This window comes from Hemitrygon akajei, unplaced genomic scaffold, assembly GCF_048418815.1.
Source record: "Hemitrygon akajei unplaced genomic scaffold, sHemAka1.3 Scf000199, whole genome shotgun sequence".
NCBI classification, from domain to species: domain Eukaryota; kingdom Metazoa; phylum Chordata; class Chondrichthyes; order Myliobatiformes; family Dasyatidae; genus Hemitrygon; species Hemitrygon akajei.
In genome coordinates this window covers 451,531-467,984 of record NW_027332084.1, presented here as the reverse complement: position 1 = coordinate 467,984, position 16,454 = coordinate 451,531, and the positions used below count along the sequence as shown (strand labels likewise).

The 16,454-nt window shown below is 50.4% G+C and overlaps 1 protein-coding gene across 1 annotated transcript in view; it reads right to left on the bottom strand.

Annotated features, from left to right (window-relative positions):
- Positions 1-373: 373 nt before the first annotated feature.
- LOC140724374 (NACHT, LRR and PYD domains-containing protein 3-like) overlaps positions 374-16,454 on the bottom strand; it is a 33,008-nt gene continuing 16,927 nt past the window's right edge. Inside the window, exons 6-11 of the mRNA XM_073038821.1 lie at positions 13,386-15,123; positions 8,057-8,143; positions 3,046-3,216; positions 2,720-2,890; positions 2,397-2,564; positions 374-2,232 (exon numbers count right to left, since the gene is read on the bottom strand). Of these exons, the coding sequence (XP_072894922.1) occupies positions 1,989-2,232; positions 2,397-2,564; positions 2,720-2,890; positions 3,046-3,216; positions 8,057-8,143; positions 13,386-15,123 (2,579 nt within the window). The 3' untranslated portion in view covers positions 374-1,988. The remainder of the gene's footprint in view (positions 2,233-2,396; positions 2,565-2,719; positions 2,891-3,045; positions 3,217-8,056; positions 8,144-13,385; positions 15,124-16,454) is intronic.

The window sequence follows — 16,454 nt, the reverse complement described above, 5'->3', positions numbered from 1 at the left end:
AGATCGTCTTATTTGCGAAGGAAAAGTCACCACTCATTCATCCTCCACTACTGAAAAAGTCACTCCCCCACACTCCCCACCCTGTCCAATCAGACCACTCCCTGCCGTCCCAACACTCCCGCTCCCTCCCCGTCCCATCACTCCCCCTCCCTTTCTGTCTTTTCACTCCACCTCACCCCGTCTTTATCTTCTCCATGTCGGCCACCAGTTTGTGACAGGAACTTCCTCCCCTCCCCTTTCCGTCCCCTATTGAGTCAGTGACTTCACCGCGCTCACCGTCTCATCAGTCCACTCCTCGTCCCGTCACTCCTCTTCCTCCCAAACCCCTCATCCCTCCTCCCCAAAACCCACATGTATATGTGTATGTGTATCTGAGATATATACATTAGTTTATTCAATGACAACATTATTAGAATTAGAATATATATACAATATGGAAGACGATATGAAACACAAATACTGTTATTACAATCAATAACACACTCGATCCCGGGATTGTATCCATGGGCACCGCATGTTCCTTCGCCATAGATTCTGTGTGTGACAGTGGCCATTGTAAGTCAGTGTCTCACTCCATCCCCGGCGGCCACATTAACCAAGGATTCGCCCATTTTAAATCAGCGCGTCCCTCCCTCTCTTGTGCTCACTTCTACCAAAGCCGTCACTCCCTCACCAGCGACCATTTCAAGTGAAGCGTCGGACATCCCACCTCTCCCGGAAGTTCCGGGAGTCTCCCGCATATTGATAGCGGCTCCCTGACGCCCGCGAATTAAATACAATATCCCGCAAATCGATTTTTTTGAGAGGGGGAGAGAGAGGGGGAGGGAGGGAGAGGGAGGGAGAGGGAGGGAGAGGGAGGGAGCGCTCCATGGCAGAGTATTAAAAAAAAAGAAAATACAAAACGTACTTCACCCCAGACTACACTGAAGTGTACCCCTGCCTAATAGGGGTCAGGAATAAAGAGAGTGTTGCTCACTGCACTGTTTACAACAGTGACTTTTCTATTGCTCATGGTGGGGTTAAATCACTGTTGAGGTGAATTTAACGGGTGTCATTCGTTCATTAGCATAGCTAACGCTATTTAAACTAGCTGGACAGCCGCTAAGGAGCTGCTCTATTGCAGACATCCCACCTCTCCCGGGAGTTCCGGGAGTCTCCCGCATATTGATGGTGCCTGCTTCCCTGAAATGAGATTTTGCAGGGTTGAATTAATTGAGTGATGGAATGGTGCAGACGGAGCTTCACTGTGTGTTTGGAATTGCAAGTGTGTGATGGGACCGTGTGGAGGGAGATTCACTCTGTGTCTGGTTCCGGGTGTGTGTGATGGGACGGGTGTGGAGGGAAATTCACTCTGTGTCTGACCCCGGGACTGTGTGATGGGACGGTGTGGAAGGAAATTCACTCTGTGTCTGACCCCGGGAGTGAGTAAATTTACAAATGTAAATTAAACAATGTGTGAGTTGCTGACGTGCGGGAATAAATAAGCTGCTCCCGACTCACTCACAGTCACACACAATTAACTGACCAGCGACAACGAGTGACCGGTTGAATAATCAGTCCCGTTTCTCACCGTCACTCTGCATCGGGGAACCGATGATTATAAAATCACACTTCAGGACCGTGTCCGGGATCGCTGCAGATCCAGGGTCACTGCCGAGGGATTTGTTAATTTAACATCATTATATCGGCCAGACTACCGAATGCACCGTCCTCAGCAAAGGGAGCAAAAGGATTCTCCCCCGGGATCATCCCCCCCACCCCGGGACACCGGTGCCCCAGACTGAGCCCCGGACCCCGGGCTCTTCCTGTCTGGGTAATTCCCCGGGGTGTCACGTGGGGAGTATCGCGCACGCACATCCGGCGGAAGCTTCCCCGCCGGACAACAGGCGGAAACACGTCACTGCGGGACCGCTGCGAGCGACGCACACAGCGTGAGGCCCGAGCCGGTTCCATTAAAACCGTTGGCAATCAGCCCCGGCGCGCGGCCATTAAAGGTAAGGGCGGGAGTTAAAGGGGAGGGCGGGGAATCGGCCAAATGTCCCCATCCCGCGGGCGGGGAATCGGCCAAATGTCCCCATCCCGCGGGCGGGGAATCGGCCAAATGTCCCCATCCCGCGGGCGGGGTTGTTCACACATTCAGATGTTGACAGTTCTACTCTCAGTCCGGGTCTGAGTCCCCGCAGAGGTCTCAGTTTCTTCTTCCCAGTCTCACCGAACCGATTCCCGTCCAGCCTGAAACAGATGGGAGAATAAAGATGAAATAAACAGATTACACAACAGTGTCAGTAACAGGGGACCGGGGTTAATGTTTCAACAACACTCACAGACAAATATCACCAGAAAACCCGCGGATCCACTGATACTTCATCACATTGGACATTGACACAAACACTCACCCAATCCACTCCAGACTCGGGCGGGTCAGTATGAGGCGGCGGAGACCGGGGACAGATCGGTCTGTCAGAGAGTTGTAACCCAGGTCCAGCTCCGTCAGTGATGGTTTTGTACTGAGAGCGGAGACGACATCCTCGGCACCAGAATCTGTGAGACCGACACGGGTCAGCCTGGAGATGAGAGAGAGTGAGGGTGAAGGACACAGAGAGACAGGAGATGGTACAAATCCCCAGTGTTTATCAGTAACACAATTACTGATCACATTAATGTTCATTGTCAGACACCCAGTGACTGTAAACACAATCTCCCACAGTCTGGTACTTACCCCAGTTTTTGTATTTTACACTCCGGGTTCCTCAGAGCCGCAAACACCAGTTTCACTCCTGAATCTCCCAGTTCATTAAAACTCAGGTCCAGCTCCGTCAGTGATGGGTTTGTACCTAGAACGGAGGCGAGATCCTCCGTACCAGAATCTGTGAGACCGACATCCCTCAGCCTGGAGATGAGAGAGAGTGAGGGTGAAGGACACAGAGAGACAGGAGAGAGTACAAACCCCCAGTGTTTATCAGTAAGACAATTACTGAATACATTAATGTTCAGTGTCAGATACCCAGTGACTGTAAACACAATCTCCCACAGTCTGGTACTTACCCCAGTATCTGTATTTTACACTCCGGGTTCCTCAGAGCCGCAGACACCAGTTTCACTCCTGAATCTCCCAGTTTATTATCACTCAGGATCAGCTCCATCAGTAATGGGTTTGTACTGAGAGCGGAGACGAGATCCTCGGCACCAGAATCTGTGAGACCGACACTGTACAGCCTGGAGATGAGAGAGAGTGAGGGTGAAGGACACAGAGAGACAGGAGATGGTACAAATCCACAGTATTTATCAGTAACACAATTACTGATTATTTTCTTCAGCACGACTGCGCAAGTCGGCCAGTGAGAACAGCGAGAAGAGTTTAAAAGGAAGACAGATTTACAGAGCGAGCGTCAGAGGAGCGGGAGACAGAGTAGGAAGGGTTTGGCTCAACGGGGCTTCGGCGATAAAGGGTCGAGGCGAGGTAGGTTATCTGTTTACAATACAGACAGAGAGTATGTGTGTGAGGCTGGTTTTCTGTGCTCGGTGTCAGATGTGTGAGATCCTGGAAGTCTCCCAGCCTCCTGGACGGCAACATCTGCACCCGGTGTGTCGAGCTGCAGCTCCTTAGGGACCGAGTTAGGGAACTGGAGATGCAGCTCGATGACCTTCGTCTGGTCAGGGAGAGCGAGGAGGTGATAGAGAGGAGTTACAGGCAGGTGGTCGGACCGGGGCCACGGGAGACTGAAGAAGTGGGTGACAGTCAGGAGAAGGAAGGGCAAGAAGCAGATACTAGAGAGTACCCCTGTGGCTGTACCCCTTGACAATAAGTTCTCCTGTTCGAGTACTGCCGGAGGGGGGTGGCCTATGGGATTGGGGAGCATCAGTGTCAGTGCCTCTGGCACAGAGTCTGGTCCTGTGGCTCAGGAGGGCAGGGAAAGGAAGAGGAAGGCAGTAGTGATAGGGGACTATAGTCAGGGGGTGAGACAGACGATTCTGTGGATGCAGGAAAGAAACTCGGATGGTAGTTTGCCTCCCAGGTGCCAGGGTCTCGGATGTTTCTGATCACGTCCAAGATATCGTGCAGTGTGAGGGAGAACAGCCAGAGGTTGTGGTACATATTGGTACCAGTGACATAGGTAGGAAAAGGGAAGAGGTCCTGAAAACAGAGTACAGGGAGTTAGGAAGGAAGTTGAGAAGCAGGACCTCAGAGGTCGTGATCTCGGAATTACTGCCTGTGCCACATGACAGTGAGAATAAGATTAGGATGAGGTGGAGGATAAACGCATTGACTGAGGGATTGGAGCAGGAGGCAGGGATTCAGATTTCTGGATCATTGGGACCTCTTTTGGAGCAGGTGTGACCTGTACAAAAAGGACGGGTTGCACTTGAATCCCAGGGGGACCAACATCCTAGCGGGAAGGTTTGCTAAGGCTACTGGGGAGAGTTTAAACTAGAATTGCTGGGGGGAGGGAATCAAATTGATGTGACGGAGGAGAGGAAGGTTGGCTCACAAATAGAGAGAATTTGGAGACAATGCGAGGCTTTAGATGTTTCAGAAAGGGCAGGGAGGGAAGCAAAGGAGGTGAGGGCGTGGCACTGTTGATCAGAGATAGTGTCACGGCTGCAGAAAAGGAGGAAGTCATGAAGGGGTTGTCTACGCCATCTCTGTTGGTGGAAGTTAAGAACAGGAAGGGGTCAATAACTCTACTGGGTGTTTTGTATGGACCACCCAACAGTAACAGGGACATCGAGGAGCAGATAGGGAAACAGATTCTGGAAAGGAGTAATAATAACAGGGTTGTTGAGCTGTGAGATTTTAATTTACTATTGATTGTCATCTCCCTAGAGTGAGGGGTTTAGATGGAGTGGAGTTTGTTAGGTGTGTTCAGGAAGGTTTTCTGACACAATATGTAGATAAGCCTACAAGAGGGGAGGTTGTACTTGATCTGCTATTGGGAAATGAACCTGGTCAGGTGTCAGGTCTCTGATAGGGAGAGCATTTTGGAGATAGTGATCACAATTCTATCTCTTTTACCATGGCATGAGAGAGGGATAGGATCAGGCAAGTTTGGAAATCCTTTAATTAGAGTAAAGGGAATGATGAGGCTATAAGGCTGGAACTTGTAAGCATAAATTGGAAACAGATGTTCTCAGGGAGAGGCCGCACAGGAGGAAGGGGGATGGGGAAGAGAGATCCCACAGGAGGAAAGGGGATGAGGAGGAGAGATCCCAAAGGATGAAGGGGGATGGGGAGGAGAGATTCCACAGGAGGAAGGGGGATGGGGAGGAGAGATCCCACAGGAGGAAGGGGGATGGGGAGGAGAGATCCCACAGGAGGAAGGGGGATGGGGAAGAGAGATCCCACAGGAGGAAGTGGGATGGGGAAGAGAGATCCCACAGGAGGAAGAGGAAGGGGAAGAGAAAACCCACAGGAGGAAGGGGGATGGGGAAGAGAGATCCCTCAGGAGGAAGGGAATGGAGAAGAGAAATCCCACAGGACGAAGGGAATGGGGAAGAGAGATCCAACAAAAGGAAGGGGGATGGTGAAGAGAGATCACACAGGAGGAAGGGGGATGGGGAAGGGAGAACCCACAGGAGGAAGGGGGATGGGGAGGAGAGATCCCACAGGAGTAAGGGGGATGGGGATGAGAGATCCCACAGGAGGAAGGGGGATGGGGAGGAGAGATCCCACAGGAGGAAGGGGGATGGGGAGGAGAGATCCCACAGGAGGGAGGGGGATGGGGAGGAGAGATCCCACAGGAGTAAGTGGATGGGGAAGAGAGAACCCACAGGAGGAAGGGGGATGGGGAAGAGAGATCCCTCAGGAGGAAGGGGGATGGAGAAGAGAAATCCCACAGGAGGAAGGGAATGGGGAAGAGAAATCCCACAGGAGGGAGGGGATGGGGAAGAGAGATCCCTCAGCAGGAAGGGAATGGGGAAGAGAAATCCAACAGGAGAAAGGGAATGGGGAAGAGAAATCCCACAGGAGGAAGGGGGGGTGGGAAAATGAGATCCCACAGGATGGAGGGGGATGGGGAGGAGAGATGCCACAGGATGGGGGGGATGGGGAGGAGAGATCCCACAGGAGGAAGGGGATGGGGAAGAGCGATCCCACAGGAGGAAGGGAGATGGGGAAGAGCGATCCCACAGGAGGAAGGGGGATGGGGAGGAGAGATGCCACAGGATGGAGGGGGGATGGGGAGGAGAGATCCCACAGGAGGAAGGGGATGTGGAAGAGAGAACCCACAGGAGGAAGGGAATGTGGAAGAGAGATCCCTCAGGAGGAAGGGGGATGGAGAAGAGAAATCCCACAGGAGGAAGGGAATGGGGAAGAGAAATCCCACAGGAGGGAGGGGATGGGGAAGAGAGATCCCTCAGCAGGAAGGGAATGGGGAAGAGAAATCCAACAGGAGAAAGGGAATGGGGAAGAGAAATCCCACAGGAGGAAGGGGGGTGGGAAAATGAGATCCCACAGGATGGAGGGGGATGGGGAGGAGAGATGCCACAGGATGGGGGGGGATGGGGAGGAGAGATCCCACAGGAGGAAGGGGATGGGGAAGAGCGATCCCACAGGAGGAAGGGAGATGGGGAAGAGCGATCCCACAGGAGGAAGGGGGATGGGGAAGAGCGATCCCACAGGAGGAAGGGGGATGGGGAGGAGAGATGCCACAGGATGGAGGGGGGATGGGGAGGAGAGAACCCACAGGAGGAAGGGAATGTGGAAGAGAAATCCCACAGCAGGAAGGGAATGTGGAAGAGAGATCCCTCAGGAGGAAGGGAATGGGGAGGAGAAATCCCTCAGGAGGAAGGGAATGGGGAAGAGAAATCCGACAGGAGGAAGGAGGATGGAGAAGAGAGATCCCACAGTAGGAAGGGGATGTGGAAGAGAGGTCCCACAGGAGGAAGGGGGATGGGAGAGAAAGATACCACCGGAGGAAGGTGGATGGGGAAGAGATATCCCACAGGAGGAAGGGAGATGAGAAAGACAGAGGCCACAGGAAGAGCGGAATTGGTACAGGGACCCAAAAGTCAGTCGTGGGATTGAGTTTAAGAGACGAGAGGTAATGTTTAAGAGTTGAGAGGTTATGAGGGGGATAGATCGAGTTAACGTGGATAGGCTTTTTCATTGAGAGTAGGGGAGATTCAAACAAGAGGACATGATTTGAGAGTTAGGGGCAAAAGTTTAAGGGTAACACGAGGGGGAATTTCTTTACTCAGAGAGTGGTAGCTCTGTGGAATGAGCTTCCAGTAGAAGTGGTAGAGGCAGGTTCGGTATTGTCATTTAAAGGAAAATTGGAGAGGAATATGGACAGGGAAGGATTGGAGGGTTATGGGCTGAGTGCAGGTTGGTGGGACTAGGTGAGAGTAAGCGTTCGGCACGGACTATAGGGGCTGAGATGGCCTGTTTCCTTGCTGTAATTGTTATATGGTTATATGTTGCAGTGATATAGGACCCTGATCAGACCCTACTTGGAGTACTGTGCTCAATTCTGGTCGCCTCACTATAGGAAGGACATGGAAACCATAGAAATGGTGCAGAGGAGATTTACAAGGATTTTGCCTGGATTGTGGTGCATGCCTTATGAGAATAGATTGAGTGAACTCGGCCTTTTCTCTTGGAGTGACGGAGGATGAGAGGTGATTTGATAGAGGTGTACAAGATAATGAGAGGCATTGATCGTGTAGAGAGTCAGAGGCTTTTCCCCAGAGCTGAAATGGCTAGCACGAGGGCATATTTTTAAGGTGCTTTAAGTAGGTAAAGAGGAGAGGTCAGGGTTAAGTTTTTTGCACAGAGAGTGGTGAGTGCGTGGAATGGGCTGCTGGTGGCGGTGGTGGAGACGGAAAAGATCGAATCTTTTAACTCCAGGAAGGTTGCATGGAGCTTTGAAATATGGAGGGCTATGGGTAAAACTGAAGAAATTCTAAGGTAGTGACATGTTCGGCACAGCTTTGTGGGCCGAAGGGCCTGTATTGTCCTGTAGGTTTTCTATGTTTCTTTATTTCTACTGATCACATTAATGTTCAGTGTCAGACACCCAGTAACTGTAAACACAATCCCCCACAGTCTGGTACTTACCACAGTTTCTGTATTTTACACTCCGGGTTCCTCAGAGCCGCAGACACCAGTTTCACTCCTGAATCTCCCAGCTGGTTCCCCCCAAGTCTAAACACAAACAGACAGATTGATGAACAAAGTGATTCAAACCGTGGGTCTGGGGGAATTTCTCTCACTCGGATATTTCAGGAAACATTAAACTCTTCAGTAAATCACTGATCGGAGTTATCATCACTGTCAATGTCCCTCACTGCCCAGCTCCAGGGTATTCGCCGAATGTAAGTAATTTTGTCTGTCGGTGTGACCCTGTAAATGCCACATATTCTGTCCCATTACCCAATGGAGAGAAAAGTGTTCCTGACCAAACTGCAGAAATGTCAATGGGACACAGTGAAATAGACCCACCCGAGCTAAAGGGATGGGGAAGAAAGATACCACAGGAGGAAGGGGGATAGGGAAGAGAGATCCCACAGGAGGAAGGGGGTTGGGGAAGAGATCCCACAGGAGGAAGGGGGATGGGGAAGAGAGATCCCAGAGGAGGAAGGGGGATTGGGAAGAGAGATCCCACAGGAGGAAGGGGAATGGGAGAGAGAGATCTCACAGGAGGAAGTGGGATGGGGAAGAGAGATCCCACAGGAGGAAGGGAGATGGGGATGAGAGATCCCACAGGAGGAAGGGGGATGTGGAAGAGAGATCCCACAGGAGGATGTGGGATTGGGAAGAGAGATCTCACAGGAGGAAAGGGGATTGGGAAGAGAGATCCCACAGGAGGATGGGGTATGCCAAAGAGAGATACGACAGGAAGTGGTGGGAATTCGAACCGAGGCCCTACAGGAGTAAGGGGATGGGGAAAAGAGATCCCACAGGAGGAAGGGGGATGGGGAAGAGAGATCCCACATGAGGAAGTGCGATCGGGTAAAGAGATGCCAGAGCAGGAAAGTGGATGAGAAGAGATATCCAATATCAGGAAGGTAATAGGCAAGAGAGATCCCACAAGGAGGATGTGGAAGAGAGATCCCACAGGATGAAGTGGGATTGTGAAGAGAGATCCCGTAGGAGGATATGGGATAAGTAGGAGAGAAACCCCATGAGTAATGGGGAAGGGAAAGAGAGATCCCAGAGGAGGAAGGGGAATGGGGAAGAGAGATCCCACAGGAGGAAGGGGATGGAGAATAGAGATCGCACAGAAGTAAGGGGGTTGGGGAAGATATATCCCTAGGAAGAAAGATGGTGGAGAGGAATTATCCCACAGTTGGAAGGAGAATGGGGAAGAGAGATCTGACAGGAGGATGTGGGATGGGGAAGAGAGATACATGTGGAAGGACAAGACAGATCCCACAGGAAGAGGGGGCATTATGATGACCCACAGGAGGAAGATGGGGAAGAGAGATCCCACAGGAGGAAGGGGGATGGGGATGAGAGATCCCACAGGAGGAAGGGGGAAGGGGAAGTGAGAACCCACAGGAGGAAGGGGGATGGGGATGAGAGATCCCACAGGAGGAAGGGTGATGGGGAAGAGCGATCCCTCGGGGGGAAGCGGGGTGGTGACGACAGATCCCACAGAAGGAAGGGGAATGGGGAATAGATATCCCATAGGATGATCGGGCGTGGGGAAGAGAGACGAGACAGGAGGAAGTGGGTGGAAAAGTGAGATCATACAGGAGGTTGGGGGTTGAGTAGGCGAGATCCCACAGAAGGAAGAGGGATGGGGATGAGAGTGGATGATTGCTTCTCAAACTGGAGGCTTGTGACTAGTGATGTGCCTCAGGGACCTGTGCTGGGACCATTGTTGTTTGTTGTCTGTATCAATGATCTAGATGATAATGTGATAAACTGGATCAGCTGGTTTGCTGATGACACTAAGATGGAGGTGTTGTGGACAGTGAGGATCTGGACCAATTGGAAAAATTGGCCAGAAAATGGCAGATGGAATTTATGACGTATGACATATAACCATATAACAATTACAGCACGGAAACAGGCCATCTCGGCCTTTCTAGTCTGTGCCGAATGCTTACTCTCACCTACTCCCACCTACCTGCACACAGCCCATAACCCCCCATTCCATTCCTTTCCTGTCCATATACCTATCTAATTTTTTTTAAATGACAAAATCGAACCCGCCTCTACAACTTCTACTGGAAGCTCCTTCCACACAGCTACCACTCTCTGAGTAAAGAAGTTCTCCCTTGTGTTACCCCTAAACTTTTGCCCTTTCACTCTCAACTCATTCCCTCTTGTTCGAATCTCCCCTACTCTGAATGGAAAAAGACTATCGACGTCAACTCTATCTATCCCCCTCATAATTGTAAATACCTCTATCGTCCCCCCTCTACCTTCTACGCTCCAAAGAATAAAGACCTAACTTGTTCATTAGGTGCTGAAACCCAGGTAACATTCTAGTAAATCTCCTCTGTACTCTCTCTATTTTGTTGACATCTTTCCTATAATTCGGTGACCAAAACTGTACACAATACTCCAAATTTGGCCTTAACAATGCCTTGTACAATTTTAACAGTACAATCGAACTCCTATACTCAATGCTCTGATTTATAAAGGCCAGTATACCAAAAGCTTTCTTCACCACCCTATCCACATGAGATTCCACCTTCAGGGAACTATGCACCATTATTCCTAGATGACTCTGTTCTTCTGCATTCCTCAGTACCCTACCATTTACCATATATGTCCTTTTTGGATTATTCCTAGCAAAATGTATCACCTCACACATATCAACATTAAACTCCATCTGCCATCTTTCAGTCCACTCTTCTAACTGGCCTAAATCTTTGAACAACAAGCTTTGAAAACCTTCATTATCCACAACGTCACCTATCTTAGTATTATCTGCATACTTACTAATCCAATTTACCCATTCCATCATCCAGATCATTAATGTATATGACAAACAACATTGGACCCAGTACAGATCCCTGAAGCACACCACTAGTCACCACTTTAATGCAGACATGTGTGAGGTGTTGCATTTTGGAAGGACATATCAAGGTAGGACATACACAGTAAATGGTAGGACACTGAGGAGTGTGGAGGAACAAAGGGATCTGGGAGTTCAGATACATAAGTCCCTGAAAGTGGCGTCACAGGTAGACAGGGTTGTAAAGAAGGCTTTTGGCATCCTGGCTTTCATAAATCAAAGTATTGAGTATAGGAGTTGGAATATTATGGTGAGGTTGTATAAGACATTGGTGAAGCCAAATTTGGAGTATTGTGTGCAGTTCTGATCACCTAACTATAGGAAGTTTGAAAAAGTGCAAAGAAGATATACTAGGATGTTGCCGGGTCTTCAGGAGTTGAGTTACAAGGAAAGATTGAACAGGTTAGGACTTTATTCCTTGGAGCAGAGAAGAATGAGGGGAGATTTCAAAGAGGTTTACAAAACTCTGAGGGGTATAGACAGGGTAAATGCGAATAGGCTCTTTCCACATACATGAGGAGAGATAAATTACAGGAGGACGGCTTCAGGGTGATAGGGGAAAGGTTTCGGGGGAAATTCTTCACTCAGAGAGTGGTGGGAGTGTGGAACGAGCTGCCATCTGATGTAGAAAATGTGGACTCACTCTTAAGCTTTGACAATAAATTGGATAGATGCATGGATGGGAGAGGTCTGGACGGTTATGGACTGGGTGCAGGTCAATGGGACAAGAGGAATAAAGTTTTGGCACAGAGCAGAAGGGCCGAATGGCTTTATAATTTTATGATTCTATGAAGGGGTGTGGGGAGGAGAGTTCACTCAGGCAGGAAGATGGGGAAGGGATATCCCACAGGAGGAAGGGGGGATGGGGGAGAGAGATCCCCACGAGGAAGGGGGATGGGGAAGAGCAATCCCACAGGAGAAAGGGGGATGGGGAAGAGAGATCCCACAGGAGGAAGGGAGATGGGGAAGAGAGATCCCACAGGAGGAAGGGGGATGGGGAAGAGAAATCCCACAGAAGGAAGGGGAATGGGGAATAGAAATCCCATAGGATGACGGGGATGGGGACGAGAGACGAAACAGGAGGAAGTGGGTGGGGAAGCGAAATCATACAGGAGGTTGGGGGATGAGTAGGAGAGATCCCATAGGAGGAAGAGGGATGGGGAAAATAAATGCCACGGAAGGAAGTGGGATGCGGAAGTGAGATCCCACCGGATGTAGGGGATTGGGGAGAGAGATCCCACAGAAGGAAGGGGGATGGGGAAGAGAGATGTACAGGAGGAAGGGAAATGGGGAAACAAGATCCAATAGGAAGTGGAGGGATGGAAACAGTGCCCCCACGGGGGTCTGGTGGATGGGGAAGAGAGATCCCACAGGAAGAAAGGGGTGGGGAGGTTAAATGCCACAGGAGGAAGGGGATGCGGAACAGAGATCAAGCGGCAGGAAGTTGATGGGGAAGTGAGATCCCACAGATGGAAGTGGGATGGGAACAGAGGCCCCAGAGGGGGAATGGGGATGCGGATGAGAAATCCCACAGGAGGAAGGGGGATGGGAGTGAGAGATCCCACAGGAGGAAGGGGGATGGGTAAGTGATCCCACAGGAGGAAGGGGGATGGGGAAGAGAGATCTCACAGGAGGAAGAGGGATGGGGAGGAGAGATCTCACAAGAGGAAGGGGAATGGGGAAGAGAGATCTCACAGAAAGTGGGGGGGGGTGTGTGGAAAAGACATCCCACAGGAGGATGAGGAAAGAGTAATAGAGAGCCCACAGGAGGAATGGGGATGGGGGCGAGATTCCAAAGAATGGAAGGGTGTTTGGGATGTGAGGTCCCACAGGAGGTTTCCGAGGGTAAACGATAATCCTACAAGACGAGAGGATGCAGAAATTTTTTGTACGTGTGTGTTGGGTCTGAACAGAGCCCCAGAGGAGATGTGCCCTCGCTCTTTGCGTATCTGGAAGTGAGCACAGTCACACACGGGGAAGGGCAGGGGAGGACAATCTCACAATGGTATTTCTTTCCTTCTCACGGGGACAGTCTGCTGATGGTCTCTTGTCCCTCACCGGGAAGGGGGTGTGAATCTCTGACCCACCTGCTGCAGTCAGTGTCGGTCTGGGTGTCAGTAACAGTGAGAAGGAACATTGTCAATGGACGTGTCACAGGCAGCGAGAAACAGCCATTCCTGTGATTTACTACCATTAAACCAATGGTCGTTGTTCACTGATCTGATGAAGTCTCCAACATCCCTTCACAAGGAACCACAGAACCCTCCCGTCCTTGGGGAATTACTGACCGATCCCCTGGGCATTTGTCACAATTCTTCACAATCTGATTTACTACAGTTTTACCCAAATCACTTTACATTGAAACAACACAATGGAACAGTTTCATTGTTTAGAGTGAGAGATAAATCAAGTTACCCCAACTCCTGGCACTTGTGCAGCCCGGGTCCCAGCCGCTGGATTCCTTCACACTGAATGTGGCAGTTCTCCAGGTCGAGGTGTTTTATTGTATCACAGAGTCCGATGACATGAGACAGGACAGCGCAGTCAATCGGGGTCAGTGTCATTCCACTGAATGAAAGCGTTTTCACAGATCCCAGTGCGTCCTGAGCCAGTCCACGATTCTGAGACTCAAACAGGTAGTGCAATGTGTTCAGGAGGCTCCTTTTACCAGCTTCACTCCTCGTTTTTCCACTCTGGCGTTTAACCTCCTCCTTCACCCAGTCAATCACCCGGCAGGTTGTTTGATGAGGAAATGGACCCAGAAACTCCTCCAGGCCCCGAGCTGTCATTGGGTTGGAGAGACCAGCGACAAAACGGAGAAATACCTCAAATCGCCCATCTCCCATGTTGTGGGCTTCAGCAAGGATTTTCAGGATATCCCCGGGATGTGGATTCAGGAATTGTGCGACTGCAGCTACAAACTCTTGGATGGTGAGGTGTGGGAATGTGTACACCACGCTCCGGGCAGAATCCTCTCTCTCCAAAAGCTCCATCAGGAACCCGGACAGGAACTGGGAAGGCTGCAGATTGAACTTGATCAAATCTCCATCTGTAAACACAATCCTCTTCTCGGACACTCCTCTGAAGGCCATCTGACCAACCCTGAGTAAGACATCACGGGGTTTGTCAATCTCACGGCCGTGGTTTTTCAGGATGTTGTAAATATAGTAGGAGTACAGTTGGGTGATGGTCTTGGGAACTCGCTGCGGGTCCCTGACACTTTGTGTGAAGAAGGGGCCCAGTGCCAGAGCAAGGATCCAGCAGTAGGAGGGGTTGTAGCTCATGGTGTACAGGATCTCATTCTCCTTCACGTGTTTGAAAACAGCTTCCGCCACCGTCTGATCTTCAAAATGCCTGATGAAATATTCCTTCCGTTCCTCTCCGCCAAATCCCAGGATTTCAGCCCAGACACTGATCTCTGCCTTTTCCAATAAATGTAACACAGTGGGGCGGGTGGTCACCAGCACTGAACACCCTGGGAGCAGCTTGCCCTGGATTAAACTGTACACAATGTCAGACACCTTGCACTTGAATTCAGGATCTGTGCGTGTGGACTGAGGTTCAGTGTCTCTCCGACTGTCAGCAAAATCAATTTTATCATTGAATTCATCCAAACCATCGAATATAAACAGCAATCCCTCTGGGTTCTTCCAGAGCTCTCTCAGGATATTCCCAAAGTAAGGATACTGATCCAGAATGAGTTCCCTCAGGTTTATTCTGCAGTTAATGGTGTTTAAATCGCGGAATTTGAAACTGAAGACAAACTGGAACTGTTGGTATATTTTCCCCGTGGCCCAGTCATAAACAATCTTTTGTACCATTGTTGTTTTCCCGATCCCCGCGACTCCAGCCACTGCTGCCGAACTCCCAGATTTTGATTTACTTCGGGAAAAGCTGCTCTGGAACAACTGATCAGTCCGGAGTTTTTCCAGCTCTCTGCGGAGATGTTTCTCTCTCCAATCCTCGTGGTCTCTGCCTCTTGCCAGCAGCTCATGTTCCACCAGTCTCCGATCTCGAACAGTAGAAATGACCGTGAGCTCAGAGTATCGATCAACCAGCTGGAAAACCTTCACCTTCTCCCTCATCAGGATCGTGTTCACTCTCAGTGTTTCAGTTTGTGCCCGCAGAGTCTCCTTGTGTTTCTGTTGAACATCTTCCATGGGAACAGACAGTGGACAAACTGTTAGATGCCTCAACGCTGAATTCAGTATTTAAGCACACACGAGTTAGCTCACAGCTATTGCATTGATTGGATTCATCAATGGATATTCGTACAGTAAAGTAAATTCGATTAACAGACCGCTGACTGGACAGAGAGGCCTGGTCCAGATAAACACCAGGTCATCACATTTCCACATTAACTGTGCTGTGAAGGTGAGTATTTCTCTGGTAGTTTACTGACCACCAACTGTCCCGTCCCGGACAATCTCCCACTACTGTCACAGATGTCATTGCTCCTGAGGAAGAATCTTTTAATCCCCAGTGTTGATGTGACGTATGGAGATAGAGAAGAGGGTGGTGGGCATTCTGTCAAAGGAACAGGTCGGGGAATCATAGCTCCCCCTACCCTCCCACCGTCACTGATTCAAAATACAAAGAAGTAGCTTTGCTGATCAGAACATGCACTGCGGGTGGGTGGGTGGGGTATGTGGGATCTCAAAGTGTGTTCAAATCCTGTCATGGGTGAGTGGGGTTATGCACTGTGTCCGGCCTCTGCCAGGGATGTATGGGGAGGGCACAGTGTGTCAGGAACATGTCAGGTGTGTGGGGTCTCACAGTGTGTCAGGACCCTGTCAGGTGTGTGTGGGGTCTCACAGTGTGTCAGGAACATGTCAGGTGTGTCATGTCTCACAGTGTGTCAGGACCCTGCCGGGGGTGTGTTGGGACTCACAGTGTGTCAGGATCCTGTCAGGAATGTGTGGAGTCTCGTAGTGTGTCAGGAAACTGTTTAGGAGAGTGAGGGGTCTCAGCGTGTGTCAGTATCCGGTTAGGAGTGTGGGATCTCACATCCTGTCAGGACCGTGCCAGGGGTGTGTGGGGTCTCACACTGTTTCAGGATCATGCCAGGTGTGTGTGGGGTCTCAGTGTTTCAGGACCCTGTGAGGTGTGTGTGGGGTCTCACAGTGTGACAGGATCATACCAGGTGTGTGTGTGGGGACTCAGAGTTTCAGGACCCTGTCAGGGGCATATGGGGTCTCACGGTTTGTCAATTGATAATAGACAATAGGTGCAGGTGTAGGCAATTCAGCCTTTTGAGCCAGCACCGCCATTCAATGTGATCATGGCTGATCATCCACAAACAGTACCCCGTTCCTGCCTTCTCCCCATATCCCTTGACTCCGCAATCTTTATGAGCTCTATCTAACTCTTTCTTGAAAGCATCCAGAGAATTGGTCTCCACTGCCTTCTGAAGCAGAGCATTCCATAGATCCACAACTCTCTGGGTGAAAAAGTTTTTCCTGAACTCCGTTCTAAATGACCTAC